This window comes from Oryzias latipes, chromosome 21, assembly GCF_053564925.1.
Source record: "Oryzias latipes strain Hd-rR chromosome 21, Olatipes_Hd-rR_3.1".
NCBI lineage: Eukaryota > Metazoa > Chordata > Actinopteri > Beloniformes > Adrianichthyidae > Oryzias > Oryzias latipes.
The window spans coordinates 24,481,098-24,496,746 of record NC_136257.1 but is presented as its reverse complement, the minus strand read 5'-3'; the positions used below and the strand labels follow the sequence as shown (position 1 = coordinate 24,496,746).

At 35.9% G+C, this 15,649-nt stretch overlaps 3 protein-coding genes across 3 annotated transcripts; 1 reads left to right on the top strand and 2 right to left on the bottom strand.

Annotated features, from left to right (window-relative positions):
* Window positions 1–917: 917 nt before the first annotated feature.
* Window positions 918–2,642, bottom strand: cybrd1 (cytochrome b reductase 1). The gene is made up of 4 exons (XM_004081752.5): window positions 2,365–2,642; window positions 1,836–2,044; window positions 1,512–1,666; window positions 918–1,429 (listed from the first exon to the last, which is right to left on the bottom strand). Exons 1-4 carry the CDS (start codon window positions 2,549–2,551, stop codon window positions 1,174–1,176), a joined length of 807 nt encoding a protein of 268 aa, XP_004081800.1. The 5' UTR covers window positions 2,552–2,642; the 3' UTR covers window positions 918–1,173.
* Window positions 2,643–5,071: 2,429 nt separating this feature from the next.
* dcaf17 (ddb1 and cul4 associated factor 17) lies at window positions 5,072–11,710 on the bottom strand. The gene is made up of 14 exons (XM_011489769.4): window positions 11,573–11,710; window positions 10,909–11,012; window positions 10,275–10,365; window positions 9,994–10,130; window positions 9,819–9,897; window positions 9,630–9,719; window positions 9,431–9,538; window positions 9,221–9,323; window positions 8,993–9,135; window positions 6,685–6,794; window positions 6,497–6,581; window positions 6,245–6,328; window positions 5,571–5,726; window positions 5,072–5,470 (listed from the first exon to the last, which is right to left on the bottom strand). The coding sequence occupies exons 1-14, from the start codon at window positions 11,699–11,701 to the stop codon at window positions 5,363–5,365; spliced, it is 1,527 nt and encodes a 508-aa protein (XP_011488071.1). The 5' UTR covers window positions 11,702–11,710; the 3' UTR covers window positions 5,072–5,362.
* On the top strand, window positions 11,666–15,640 carry mettl8 (methyltransferase 8, methylcytidine). Its single transcript, XM_011489771.4, has 10 exons — window positions 11,666–11,804; window positions 12,565–12,721; window positions 12,849–12,940; window positions 13,038–13,372; window positions 13,449–13,498; window positions 13,803–13,863; window positions 14,184–14,323; window positions 14,547–14,653; window positions 14,738–14,803; window positions 14,988–15,640. Exons 2-10 carry the CDS (start codon window positions 12,570–12,572, stop codon window positions 15,164–15,166), a joined length of 1,182 nt encoding a protein of 393 aa, XP_011488073.3. The 5' UTR covers window positions 11,666–11,804; window positions 12,565–12,569; the 3' UTR covers window positions 15,167–15,640.
* Window positions 15,641–15,649: the final 9 nt, after the last annotated feature.

Here is a 15,649-nt window from a genome sequence, read left to right as displayed (position 1 = left end):
CGACTAATATCACGTGACGACAAATCTTTGAGGTTAGAACCATGAAAAAGCATATTTATACTATTATACTTTTGATATTATTCAATGCTGACAGAAAAAACTAAATCACTTGAAATAATCCCTACCTTAAACACCAAAGGCGTGTCCTCTTTTTTGTTCTTTTATATACATTTCAAATGTTATCATATATACATACATGGCATTGCCCTTTCAGCTTTATTATTTATATATTTATATATTCCTATATCGTTGGGCTGGTTACATCTTTGACATATCTATTGCTTTTTTGTTGCTTTGTTATAAAAATGTTTTACTCTTTTCAGAAATGCCTGCCTATTATTTTGTTTTTGGTTAAATAGGCAACTAGTTTATCAACTTTGAGTTTATTCTATGGATTAGTCTAAAATTAGTAAACAAAATGCTCTTCTATTTTCTAAATACATTGAATTTAAGTATTAAAAAAAGACAAAACAACACTAAAAATAAAAAGTTTAATGTTGCTTTTTTTTAATGGCTCAACACTTTTAGTGAACACTTACATGTGTCAGCTTTCAAATTTGTATTCTAGTAACAAACTGCAACCATTTTACCAGATCCAAAAGCTGAACTATTTATTTTTTTTTATATAATTTTTTTCTACTGTTAATTCTTTGACACCTGAATTTATTTCGAGGTCAGAAAAAAAGATGCTTAACTAAGGTAATTTTCTAGCCAAAATGGTTTGATGCAATAATGTATCAACAGGTGCAGAACAGTTAAAGTTAAATGTTTTCTAATTAAATAAAATCATTTTTATCCTACTAAAAGTAAGTGTTCCTAAAGGATCAAGATGTCAAACTCTCCCCTGCATCTCACATTGTTTTATAAAGTAGAAGTATTTCTACTTTTTCAGAAACAATTATGACAGAATGCACAACTAGATATAAACAGTAAAAATTTATTAATGTATAAAAAACTGCAGGGAAAGAATCTGTGGTATACAGGACATGTAAAAAATTGACATCTTTTCCTAAAAACAAGAAAAAAAGTTCATCATTTTAATGTTCTAGAAAAGTGTGCACTATGATATTTGTGCATTTATACACCATAACAAAGTTGGAGGAAAGAAAGAAATTCATACATTCACTAAGATCTTTTCTAGTCTTTTCCCTTTTTCTCCATGTTTTTTTTTTGTTACTCTGGGTCGTCACATGTATTATTCCTCCTCCTAACTTCTCCAGTAGCCAGCTCAGCTAAGCCAGGACCATCTTTGCCATTGTCCTGATCTCCCCCATCGGTATGCAGAGTATGCAAAATCTGGTCGCTGGGGCGTTTCCAAGACGTTCGAGTGGCAATCCAAAGAATAAGGGCTCCGAAAACCACCAGGAGGACTCCCAAAACATTCACAAAAACCGCCTCGGGTGGAGAGTCTTTGTACTTGGGATTGCTCCTGTTGACCGCAAAAAAGTAAAAAAGTCTTATAGAAATGACGTTACACAGATGGGATGATTTCCTTTGCTTTTAATACTTACAGGCCAAAAATAAGCTTCTCTGTGATGCCCATGAGTGCGACTCCTATAACACTGGCGAAAAGCAGAAGACCACTGTAGACGTGGATGGGCATAAACGCTGCTCTCCAGGACACAGGTGTAGCTGGTATCAAGTACATGCCAACTCCAAGAACAATCTGCTCATTGAGAGACCAGAAGGGGAGGAGACACTTTATCCAGGACACTTTATCCAGGCTGCTATGAACCATGACTTGAGAATTTTAAAGAAATAACCATAAAAAGCTCACGGTTTTCTGAGCTTTTAATCAAGTTTGAGTGAAACTAGTTATCAGAAAATGTACGTACCTGCAGACTATAGAGTATCACTGCTATCAGGCCCAACCAGCTGTGCAGACTGTACATGTTAGGAATTTGGGCCGCATTGTGGAAGTCAAAAACTGCCACCATGGCGACAACTGCACAAATGAATGCTGCCAAGTGCAGGCCTGCATGAATGAACTTCATCAGTAGTTTACTGCACTTCCAGGTCCAGGGAAGCCTGTAGACGATGATGGCTGTAAGACAAGAGAGGATCAGTCACAGTCACTTAACCCTGGACAACACATCTTTAAAACTTAACCACATAATCCTTAAAGTCGTGGTACTGTTTCACTGAGGCTCTAAAGTCTGACTCAGCACCTTTTTTTCTTTTGGACTTTTTTTTTTTTTAATTACAAAACTTCCCAGGAGGACCTCCCCTCCTCCACCAGGTCTTGAGGAAACGTGTTTAGTTCGTATTTCTCCATCATCTCCGCGTGTTTACATATTTTTGGCTAATCCCGCATTCCCATCTCTGAAACTGCGTTTTCTTGGCAGATGCCGCGCGCGCACTCACCTATTCCCTGCAGGAAAATAAAGCCCGAGACGACCAGCACCGGATGCCAGTTGAACTCGGCCAGTCCTCCATCCCAGCCCAAGCCCTCCTTGAAGTGGAGAACCCATCTGAGGACGAAGACAACGGCGACGAAGCCGACGGCTCCGGCGGCGCACAGCGTGACGGCAAACTGCTTGAGATGCTCCATGGTCTCCGCGTGGAAGGAGCGACCAGGAAGACCAGGCTGAAGCAGCTGTTTTCACACCACTACTTCAAGGGGGACGGGCCGCAGTCACGTGATCAGGAGTCACGCCAGTGTTTTTAGGTTTTGTAACTTTGCTAAAGTGGTTACAAAACTGGTACAAAAAAAATATTATTTCTTCGTTGAACTAAATGTTATATACATGAAGTAAGAAAGGTTTAGCCTATTTTTTAAAATTTGTTACTGAATTTTATCAATTTTAAAACATCCAGACTTTCAAAACATACTATACGGTGGAACTGCGTACTTTTCTCCCTCTGATGAGTCATAGTTTCTCTTGTTAATTTTCTTATTTTCTTATATAATTTTCAAGGAAAACAACAATTTTCTGAAGTGACAGGAGAAGCTATTCGTCACTCTGGTGCATCATCTTCAGCCTCAAATTGTCTGGATTTTTTCTACATTACTTAAGACAAACTTAGGTTTTTAAAAACCTTTGGTTCATTTATCATTTGGGTATTACTTTGGATGCTCTTCTCTTCTTTACATCTGTCTGTTTAAGTGCCACCAGAGAGAAAAAAACTCAGTAAATGTCAAACACAAAACAGAATAAAAATAAGGTTAAACATATTTTCCCCAAATATAAGTTACAGTAATTTTTTAACTCGGTAGACTTGTGTTCAAGGACAGTTTCTTGAAGACGCTTGAGGAGCTGATGGGTTCTTACCTTGCTTAATTATAGTTAGTCTCTGAAGATGGTGAAGGTTAACAGTATAAAATATAAAATAACACAACGTAAGCTCTCCTTCAGCTACTTACGTACTGTTTATCACTTTACCAATGATGTTGAGTGAAGAGCCCCACATGATCCAAAAACCACCTGTAACTATGACAACCGACTTGCTTACATGGGAACTATAATACAGCTCTAACACACCAGGCCCTAATTTTGGAGTCAAACACAATAATTACCACCTTTGGTGCAATTGTGCAAGAATAACTCAATTATTGCCATCAATCATAATCCACACTCCTATCACGTTTTTCTCTTTCTCTATTGCTCAACAGAGTTGCTGACAGTCTTTACAAATGGTTCATCCGCTCTTGAGTTTGCACGTGATTCATCCAGATTGCTTTCAGACAAGTCCACCTTAAACTGCTGTTTCCAAATCTCGACTAAATGAAAGACTGATTTCTGTTGACGCTCACTTGTGGCTGTTCCCAGGGAACTATTCCAAAATTCCGATCAGCGGTCCATTTGATGGTGGGTGTACTGGGTTTAATTGGGAAAGTAAGGACTTAAGGTAAAGGGGGTGAGAGTTTATAAGATTTTTCTTCTTTTCACTCCCTTTTGGACTTGTGTTGTTTATATAATTTTGTTTTATATAATTTTGTCTTTTTTATGTAATTTATTTTTAATTATGTAATTTTTTTGTTTTATATATATTTATATTATATTATGTATTATATATAGTTTTGTCTTATTTTGTTATTCTACACTTGTCCAAAATAAAAAAGCTTACTTACATTTAAGGTCCAATCCCAGTATTATTCCAATGGCAAATCGCCGTCCATCATTTTTGCCACACACCACCTCCAATTGTTCCAGTGCTTTAGGGACATTTGTTTATAAAAGAAGTTCAATTCCTGGATTAATCTGAGGAAGACGTTCATCTCAAATAAGGACATTTTTAAATACAGTCGCTAAAAACTTAGAACACCCTATCAACGTCTGTCTATTTTCCCACATATTTGGATTCATAAGCTTTTTTTTTTGAACATCACTAACTGCTTCAAGTGATATAACTTGACATTAAACATTTTTAAGCCCGTTTAAAACCTTCTATGAAATGTAATTTCAAAAGAATGTCATTTTTAAGTAATATGTTATAAGAGGGTGTCCTAATTTCTTCACGACAGTATTTGTTTCTGCTGGGATATCTCCTTGCTGTGTGCAGGCATTGAGTTTTGTGTTTACACTGTTCCCATCCAGTGCTGCAACCTCCAATCTTGTTATTATATTGTACCTTCCAAACTTCTCTCAACCTAAGGATGTGACATCTGAAACTGATGCAAACAAAATAGGCAAAAGAAAACATTGCTCCCCTCCTTTGCCAATACGTGAGCGGGGGTCTATCATTTTTTCAGTCATTATCCTTAACACCCCCGCATGACCCAAACACCAAGTGTAACTATGACAACCTACTGGCGTAAATATACATCCCCCTTCCAAGTATATTTCCTTAGTTTAACTGTTACATTTTTGTTCTTAACAATTTCAATATCAACTATTTTGTTTCTTGTTGTTTAATGCTTCCCAGGGCCTTTGTATTTCTGTCAAATTCTATAAATTATCAGCCTAAAGCTGATTTCAGGCAAACTTGTGAACGATCAGATGTTGTATTTCCAATAAGACATAAAGGCATCTCAAGGCTTTTCAAATTTTAAGCCTTATTGAACCCAAATGAACATAATCTCAACATTTAAATATTTACAATATTTAAATAAATCAATAGAGAACAAATATAAAATACATGAAAAGTTCAAACATTTTATTTTAAAGACCGTACAAAAAAAAGGTTTTACATGAGCTAAACCTTGATTTATACATATAAAAAAAGCTAAACCTGTCTAACCAGATCCTGTTCAGACTGGAGGGGAGAGATTCCATGCTGTCAGCCAAAATACATGCATTTTTAATGAAAATGAAATAATCTACATTGGAAATTTAGCATTATGAATAAAAAGCAGAGATCAGATTTATTACAAAAAAGCCAAAACCCAAATGCTTTAGATCTGTACAGAGTCAGTCAGCCTTTACTCGGAGACGGTCCTGAGTTTGTAAACATGGCAGCAAAAATTGCTGTTCTTCTGTTCAATGTGAACAATTGTGTCTTTGTCAAAGAACAACTGGTGTTGATAAGTCTAGAACAAAAAGGTAAAAAAATTAAAACAAGGACGGTCAATCCCAGCACAGTCAGAGGAGTGAAAGATGCTTTTCCTTTTTTTGGTTCAAGTCACTCACCTCATCCCAAGACTCCACCAGATCAATTTTTCTCAGTAACCGGCCCGTTTGGTTGTCATGCAGCAGGACGTGAGCTCTTCCTTCTTCCTCCACGCCGTCAGTCATCACTACCGCCAGAAGGTCGAGCTCGTCCTCGTACTCCACCATGCGGAAAGCCTGCACAGTTGAAAGCCTGTTTGAATTTCTGTCGTAAAAAAATCTGTACAAAAATGAATAGTTTTGAAAATGTCTCCATAAATTCAATGTCTTCCTAAGTTGTGTTCCTGTGTTCTCGCAGATAATAGGTCCTGTACTATAGAATGAAAAGAAGAATTTATGCAGATGTGGCAAACTGAACACATTGTGTACATGAGACATGGCACAAAGATCGCTTGACAAGGTTAATAGCTAATTAGGACGCAAAGTGCAATGTGGAAAATCACAGCACAAAAAAATTGCAAAGTGAACCGCGATACAGCAATGGTACACTGACCAGTTCTGCATTCTGACAGGTCACCTTTAGGATAAATTTTAAACCACTTCCCAAAGTCCAGTTCTATCATCAATCATAGAGGAAATAAAAGGGTTAACTAAGGGGCTTTTCTAAGATGAATAATCTTCGAACACCACAGCAGAGTTCCTCGTTTACAGACTATAATCAAGAACTATGAGAATAAACTTGTCTGCATTTCTACCTCTTGACCCGGGTCATCATCTAGCTGATGAAACCTTCTCTTCACCGTGCGGCCTGATGAGGTGACCGTCACTTCAGGGGTCGGCTGCAGGAAGACAAAAGCTAAAACATTTAGATTTATGAAATCTTGAGGAAACACCTATAGTTCATTTCTGCTGTCAATCGTGAGAGGCTTTTTTACAAATGACTTACTGCTTTTTAAAAATATCTTATAAATGTTTAATCAAAGTTCAGAACATGTTTGTTCACTCACAGCGTTTCGATGAGTTGCCATGGAGAAATCTTCAACTACCTCGGATGGCAAAGAAGAGTTGATCTCACCCAGGATTTTAAGGACTCTTAAAAACAAGAAAATGTGTTTTCAAATGGTTCTTCATTCCACATATGACTAGAATTTCAATGTCATGTTAGAAAAAAAAAACTGTTTTGTAGAGAACTCACTTTATAGTGGTAGGCCCAACATGGATGATCCTTCCAGAATCATCTGGATGGAAAAAGATCCCATCACTCTCAAGAGCGCAGCAGTTCATGTTTTGGATTCCATTTATTGCCTAATTTTACAAAGTTTCAAAGTGTTACATGCAAATATGTATTAAGAATTGCTATACCTAAAATAAGACAATGGACCAAGGATTTAGACGGACTTTCTATTTCTGAATGTAAATAGCATCAACAAATTGCACAAATACCAAAGAGGAATAAGCAGTTTTGACAAGTTTCTCTAAAAGGTGACCAAAAAACCAAAATCAGCCCCAGAGTAAGTTTTAATATACATACCGGTACTACATTTTTGAGTCAATTCTTGTAATTTTCAAACAATCTGGTGTGAATATTTTGAGCAAGGTAAAATGTATTGCTTTTCTTTTTTTCTGTGGCTATTATCATAAAATCCCAATTTTCAAAACCACAAAACAGCTAATCTTGAGAAACTGTTCGGCTATATTTTTAAAGGCGATGCTCCACCTAAACCCACCCATTTGATGGAGATTAATAAAGCTGGATTTCTGGTTTCATAGCCGTCAAACCATCACTTCACACACCCACTCTGGTGAAAAACCTGTTTGTGGGATTTTGACAATATTCTTGTGGCATTTTTCTGATGATGGATGACATTTATAAAGGAAATTAAGATCAAAATTGCATTGCTGAGTATTTCTTTATTCAAATCGTTGCGAAGCAGGAACAGATAAAAAAAATGCCATTTGAAAAAGAGCTTATTTGTTATGTAGAATACGTTGAGCAGGCCACAAGCTCCTTTCTCCAATTTCTTAGCAATGGGGAGTGGAAGGGGGGCTAGGGTTAATTTGGTGAATTTCTCTTTTCTGTTTATTTATAATACTAGTCCTGTCCAACAGCTGAGCAAACAGAGAAGGTCTCTTGTGTAAGAAATATTTTACTGTTACAACATGGAGTTATAAATCTTGGCTATGTCCGAATTCCCATCCTAACCCCTAACTACTAAAAAAACTATCTAGTGCGGCACTATGAGGTGCCCTGAATTTTAAAAGCAATTCGGACACCATGCTTACTTTTATATATTTATTTTTTTTATACGCTGAATATGACTTCAACAATTTCAAAAAGTGAAAATCTAATGGATATGAGCGTTTTACAACGATCTTTTATGAAAATCTATTGTGTTCTGAAGATGAAAACTGAGCATCCATGCACACTGGTTTTTGGCAAAGACTTCTGGGAAATTTCAAGGGCACTCGATTCTGGAGTTGTAGATTTGGACAGCACTACAAAATGGCGAATGCACTATATAGTGAGTAGTGAAGGAATTCAGACACAGCCACAGACAATTTTTTTTTTATTCTGATTAAATCTGTAATAGTTTTTTGTTGGACCGGACGGAAAAGACGAAGAGGGAAGAAGAGAGAGGGATGTTGGGCGGGGGGTTAAGGGCACCAAATAAAGGGGGAGAAAGGGGGGGTTATTCAAATTGTAGAGGGTGGGGGGTAGAATCTTAAAGTTGCTGGAAGTTTATAACCATTACTGTCAGGTAATGGTTAGTCTAAAAGGGGCGGGGCCTGTCCACACACTCAAATATTACCAACATACCTGCTGGCTCCAAAAATGTTCACATACAAACATGTCAAAATGTACATAATGCAATTACAGTTCACACGCACATATTTATGCATACTAACTATTACATGTAAAGCATTTGATTCAGTTACGTCTACTATTTGGGCAACGGTGAGCTGATACCTGTGCTCGAGTCAGTGTTTCTGTTCTGCTAAGATGGATGATGGAGTGTAAAAAAAGATGGAGAGTGTGCAGTCATCCCCAAACCAAGACCCCCACCTGAGCAGCAATGGTAGCCAGGAACCTACACCCGTATAAGCAGATAGAGGAAATTTGCCAGCCAGGCAATCACGTCGCCCCCAGACCTGGGGCAGCAGGACCCCCACACGCCCTCAGGGAGCCACCCCCAGCCACAGACGAGCACCCCACCAACACCCAGGAGTTCTGAGCTTCCTTACCCCCCAAGCCCAGGCATTAGCCAGGGCCCCCCAAGGGAGAGATTCAGAGGTGAATTTCTAATGAACAACCGTGACACAGGTTCATTGATTTGGGCTGAAAACAGAATAATCAGAATTAAAAGACCACTGGGAACACTTTTAAAAAATAGATGTAAAGATAACCGGAGTGTGACTGTAAACACTCAGAACCCCATTGGTGGAAATGAAGTGGCTTATGTTACTTTACAATAACGTAAATAAAAATAAAGACTTTGCTGTACCATTGAATGGTCTTGCAGTGAGCAGATATGGTGAGTCCCCCGGTGAGTTTTGTGTGGTGGTGTGTAAATGTAGTGCCAGGGAAAGCCTCCGATCTGTACGCCATTGTTGGAACAAGACACCTCGAATAACACAGGAGGACAATCTGTGCGTCCAAAAGAAAAAAAGAAAGTATTCTGATCTGAACTGGTTGATAAAAGCTTTAGCGCTAAACTTTAAGTCTAACTCACCTGGGATTTGGATATTTACCGGAATGCCAAATGGAGCATCTCCCACAGTTTTACCTTCAAGGAGTGCGCTCTGTTGTCCAAGAGTCAGTTTCTCTGTTAAATACTAAAAAAAAAAACAATTTTAGTCAAAAGAAATGCAAAAGTGCAAGAAACGATGACGATCTTTGATTGATTTTGTACACATCATTTTTTCTCTTAAAATAAACAAACCTTTTGGATAATGTGCACAAAGCTGTACAGCCTCACTGACTTGTTGCTGTGGGAAACAGCGAGGACGCCTTGGGACAGAACAACATCAGTTACACCACTTCCAAACACCTAGAAAGAAATTAATTTAAACATACCAACATCAATGAATTCCAGAGAAAAATGAATTGAAAAAAAGGTAACAAGAAGAAAACAGGCCTACTTTTTTGTTGATCTCTAGAATTCCAACAATTTGCAAAGGGAAAACATGGAAAACAGCCAAGTGCATGACTGTACTCTGAGAGATTCCTGCCTGGAGGGAAACAAAAGCTCAAAGTAGTTTACCTTTTAGAAACAGTTTAATTTCATACCCAGAAAGACAGAATCTTTTTTGAAATATTAGCTTTGTTACCTGTCTTTCTAAAGGTGTTTCTTTCTTTTGGAGAGATTTAATGTAAAATGTTTCTTGAGAAACATCCCAACCCAGATATCTGCAAAATAAAAGAAAAGCTGTTTGAATTATGGACTACTGCAGTGCATAAATGATGTCAGGTAGCAGTACTCCGACAGTAGAGAACTTAAGTTACCTGAACTGAAACCTTGGAGAAAGATAAACTCTCTGGAGTTCTTTTCCTGTGTTGGAGGAGATGCGATACAGCCAGTTATTAGCTGTTAGTGCTAGGAGGCTGGGGGTGTGATCTGAGGCAGAGGGTAATGTTGTATCCTGATGAAACAAACACACAAACAACAATTATTACGTATGCTACGTATACATTTATGTTTTATTTCTGCATAGATAAAGAAAATCCACATCCTAAAAATAAACTGATAAGAAAAAAATGTGTGTGAAACCATTTGTTTTACTTACAAGTGGGCTCTGACATAACAAGGCATCTTGGATCTTTTCGTGTTTGGACCTCTTTGGCATTTTGTACAAACTATGAGGTTCGGCCTGAATGCTGAAAAATAAATTTATGTTTTTCATCAGAAAACTAAATTTAATTTTTGTGTTATCTTAGTGCAAAAGTCATTTATAAAAATACAAAAATCTGTTTATTGTTTGACACGTACAGCATAAAAGAAAAGAAAAACAATTAACTATAATGGAAGGGTCATAAAATTGGTATATGACACACACACACATATCAGTTTTAATTTGTTAGATCCAAAGTGAAGCTTGATTTCAACCCCTCTTACATGGTGCAAGAAAGACCAAAAGAATAAAGACAAAACAATAAAAAGTGCACTACAGTCTAAACCCATCCCTGAACTAGCTTTTTATTTCATTAATTGTACAAAACATAGAAATTGGCTATAAAATACAATAGCTGATTGCTAAACTAAACCAAACTGGGCATCCCTGCCTTTAGACCCTCCTTATCATTAAGGACAAAACTTCTAAAAAATGCCTGATTCCAGTGAGGAAAAAAAGAGATTTCCACGGAAATAGAGTGTTTGGTTTTCTCAATGAATATAAAATTCCTCAATGTAAATAAACTCACCAGCTGTAGCAATTCTGATAATTTTCAAAGTAGACTTTCCCACTCTCATAAGTTATTGTAGATTTTGAAATCTTGCTCCAGATTTTCTGGAAATTCCTGTTTTCCTGTGATGAAAATGTGAATGATTTAAAATAGAAAAAAGTATAAGAAAAATAAACCACAGTAAGTCTAAGATTATTTTTAACAAAAGAATAAAAAGAGAGAGTAACATGTTTAATCATAGAGTTGAAAAAAAAAAACGTTTTGTAATCTAGACATCTATTAAAAAAGGAACAGCAATGAGTCTAAGCCTATTTGAAGACATCCACCTTTCAGGTGATCTGAAATGATCAATTTAGTGATTTTGCTAATTATATATTTACACATTTATTGATACTTGACAATCTTAATAAAAAAACAATTATAATCATGATACATAGAAAGGTATAGTATTTATGAAATGTTGTAGCTATGATTTTCATTTTTAGAGTCTAGTTAAGATCAATTATTTGAACTTTTTAGGTGTAGTAGGTTTAGACATTGTTTTAAGTTTTTCACAGTTTCATCCCACATCATTTAACATATTCTACTGATGGTTTGGCTACTTCTCTTATTTCTTTTCCATCTTGTAGTTGACATATCTCTCTCTAATCTGGTAGAAGAAGTGTTTATCCAGCCTTGTTACCTGGAGGAGGACACCTCTCAGGACATTCAAACAATGCCTGTAGGAGGTCCCAGCATCCCTGATCCCTCTGCTTCTTCGCGTCAGCAGCTCCGCGGCATTGACGCTGCTCTTCCTTCCCTGTGGCGCCATCTAAAGGCCCCGCTTAGAGCAACACGAAGAGGCTGCTTCACATCATGGTGGTAAAAGCACCAGAAAGGACTCCAGCAAATTCCACACACTCTCCACAGTTTAGGTAAGAATGATTGCCAGATCAACTGATTTTAATTGGATTCACTTTCCGAAAAGGTTCAACTAAAGGTTAAATCTACAGCTAAACAACGAATTGAAATATTTGGCAAACGAAACGTCGGTCGATCGATCGATCGATGATGCCTAAATTAAAACATGAACTCTGATAAGTCGTTCACTTAGATTTCACATCTACCAGGCTATCAACCTCGGAGAGTTGCGATGATATAAACAACGGTTAAAGGTAAAATGCAATAACGACATTTAACCATGAGGATTTCATACTCATTGACTGTCCGTGTTGAGTTGCTTAGCTGTTATCGCTCAATGTTGGTTAGCCATCTTCTTCTACGAAAACATTTAACGGAAAAGGAATGTGTGGTGGGTTTAGCGCCCTCTTTCGGTAAAGAAGTCTCAATGCTTAATTGATTTAAAAAAAGAAAAAAATAATTTAGTATAACAATAATCTAGTTAATAAATTACCTACCTAAATTTTTATTGATAAGATTATTTTGAAGTTAAAATTTTCTGTGTTTTGAACATGATTAAAATTTACAACAAGGCAGTAAAAAAGATAGAATTGTCCACAAACCTTGATGCTTATGAGTTTTCTTTTCAAAGCCCCTAAAATTTAATTGCAAATGTTGTTATTAAATGACCAAACTTTTCAACAATTTTGTATAATTTCTTTGTGATTTAAATGAAAAAAATGTTCGAATGCTTGTTCTATTTGAGTTTTTCTTTTTCAATTTATTTTTCAACAGAACAAATGCTTAAATGGCGGAGCTTTTCTGTAGCCAAACAGGGCACAGCCTTTGTTACATCAGCTGTGAAGTTCAAAAACACCAAACCAAGACCTGTAGCTCCACTTGGCTCCCGGATTCTTACCAATACTGACGACATCTTTAAGCACAACATGTGGTTAGTAGTATAATCACATATATAATATATGCTAAAGTTTATTTTTCTTATTTCGTTTGTATTAAGTAATTGCTGATGAACCAATTAATTAATTACTTAATTTACTTAAAAATCTGTTGTGTTTTAGGGACCATATCAAATGGACTGTTGAGGACAAAGAAAATGCACGACAGAAAGTTCAAGAAAATTCCAGTGTGCAAATTCCTGCACCAGAAAGAGGCATGGATAAATGAGAACAAATGTTTTTATTTGTTTGCTTTGTTTTTTTTCACCCTTATTGATACAATTTTAAAGAACATGTATCTTTTTCACACAGGTAAATTTGATGCAGAGGCTTGCCAGTTCTGGGACAAGTTTTATGAGGTGCACCAGAGTAAGTTTTTCAAAGATCGCAGGTGGCTGTTTTTAGAGTTCCCGGAACTTCTCCATCCGTCACACAGAGAAAATCGTGTCACAAACGTCCATCATGAGCACAAAGTGATCCAGATTCAAAGTGGATGCACCGCAGACACAGAGAAAAGACATTACCAACATAATGATCCTACTGGGGGCTCCTGGAAAATTAACAACTGGAATTATCAGGAAGCACAACAAGAGCTAAAGGATGTCCCTTCTTTTCTTGGACATGATGCATCTTTCAGGATCTTGGAGGTTTTTAAAAAAAAAAAATTTTTGTTTTTGTACTTCGCCATCAGCCATAATACAACAAAATATTCTATTTATTCAGGTTGGATGTGGAGTTGGAAACAGTGTTTTTCCTATTCTTAACAACATCAGGTAAGTTCATATTCTGGATGCTGTTATGTTGACTAAAATACTAACATATAAATGTTGCTGTTATTGTTTTATATAACAATATGTGTAGAAACCGAATTGGGAAATAAATATAGGTTAGGTTTCAAATGACACACTTTATACGTTCATTCCCTTAATTCCCTCTTGCTGCATTTTCTCAAGTTTATTCTATTTAAAGTGCAATACATTTATAACAAAGGGAACTTCATTTAAATAAAGAGTTTGTCACATCACAGTTAAATACTTATTTAGATAAAACCTTTTGATTGTCTGCATCTTTTCACAGAAATACAGACTCCTTTCTGTACTGTTGTGACTTTTCAGCTCGAGCTATTCAGATGGTCCAGGTAAGTTGTTTCCAGCTTTAAGAAAACAACTTTACATGGAAAATTATGTATTTTTCCAATTTCATGTAATAAACCCTCAAAATACCTATAGCACAAACTTACTTTGGTTTTTTTTTAACAGTGAACTACAGATATTTACCACACATACATGTGAAGAAACAGCCTTTAAGACCAATGAATATTTACGAATATGTATAAAAATAACTTTTAAAATGTTTTCTTTAAACACTTTAAGGATGCAATCCACATATTAGCTGCATAATCATGTTAGTTTACTTGGCCTTACTTTGATGCAAATGTATAATTATTTTTTTTTACAGGACCATCAAGATTACGACAAATCAATATGTCATGCTTTTGTCCATGACATATGCGAGGAGGGGTCTTCCTTTCCGTTTCCTCCTCAGAGCTTGGATGTTATTCTGGCCGTTTTTGTGCTTTCCTCCATCCATCCAGAGCGGTAAATAAAGATGAATGAAGATAAGAGTGTCTGATGTTATTTGTCCCATTTGTAAGTCTCCATTCCCATTTTCATGCTATTTCAGTCCATTTAGAGGTATGAAACATATATATTACTATTTACTTTGGTAAAGTTTGACTTTTTTACTGGACAATTTGATTTCATTTGAAATTTTAATAAGAGCTCTAAATTACTTTACACTTATATTCCATTACATTTTTAGATTGCAAGGAGTTGTGAATCGACTGTCATCATACCTGAAGCCTGGAGGAATGTTCCTGTTTCGGGATTATGGAAGATACGACTTCTCCCAACTCAGGTTTAAGAAAGGTAAAGCATCACTTTTTTTCTATGGCAGTGTAAATTCAAATATATGATTAAAATGCCATTTGTTTTGCCCTTTTTTGAATCTAGGAAGATGCTTATCAGATCATTTCTACACCAGAGGAGATGGAACCTGTGTTTATTATTTCACTGAAGGTACCGATGAGAAGATCTGTACTTTTCTTTTTTTTATTATAATGCAAATAACTGATATATTTGACCAATTATCACAGTACTTCTCATATTTTCTTAAAATCTGAATAAGGTTGGTTGTACACTTGTAATGCTATATTTGTTAAAACACTGTTTGACTGACTGACTTCTTTGACATTTGACACAGAGGAAGTTGGAGATTTGTTTTCCAAAGCTGGACTGGAAGAAATTCAGAATTTGGAGGACAGACGACTTCAAGTGAACAGAAAAAAGAAAGTTGCAATGCGTCGAGTGTGGATTCAGAGCAAATTCAGGAAACCAAGTCTACATTTCCTACCGGAACACTCCCCTAATGGGCAAATATGACAATAAATATATATAAAATGTTTTCATATAAAACTAAAGTATAAACCGGTTCAGCTGTAATAATGAAATGATACGTTATTGTTTTCTAACAGGATTTAACTGGATCAATTTAGAATATGAAATAAAAGCTCAACAAGTCAAGAAAAATCTATTTTAATATGTTTGAAAGCTTTTGATTGTAAATGCATAAAGGTTTAGATTAAAAAATAGCTTTGACTGACACAAATGTAGAATTAAACAAAACAAACAAACATCAACCCCCAAAACTTCATATATTGATTTTTCTTTAAGATTTTTTAATATATATATTTTGATTTCTAATGGATTTAAAATATAAATGTGTAATGATTTCTTTGAAAGTTTCTGTATTGTTATTTATTTTTGGTATAATAAATAAACTTATCCATATTCTGACTGTTACTAAAAAAGTGAGATTTCAGAAATATTTGTAAAAATAAACACACATTTCATAAATTGATTTGT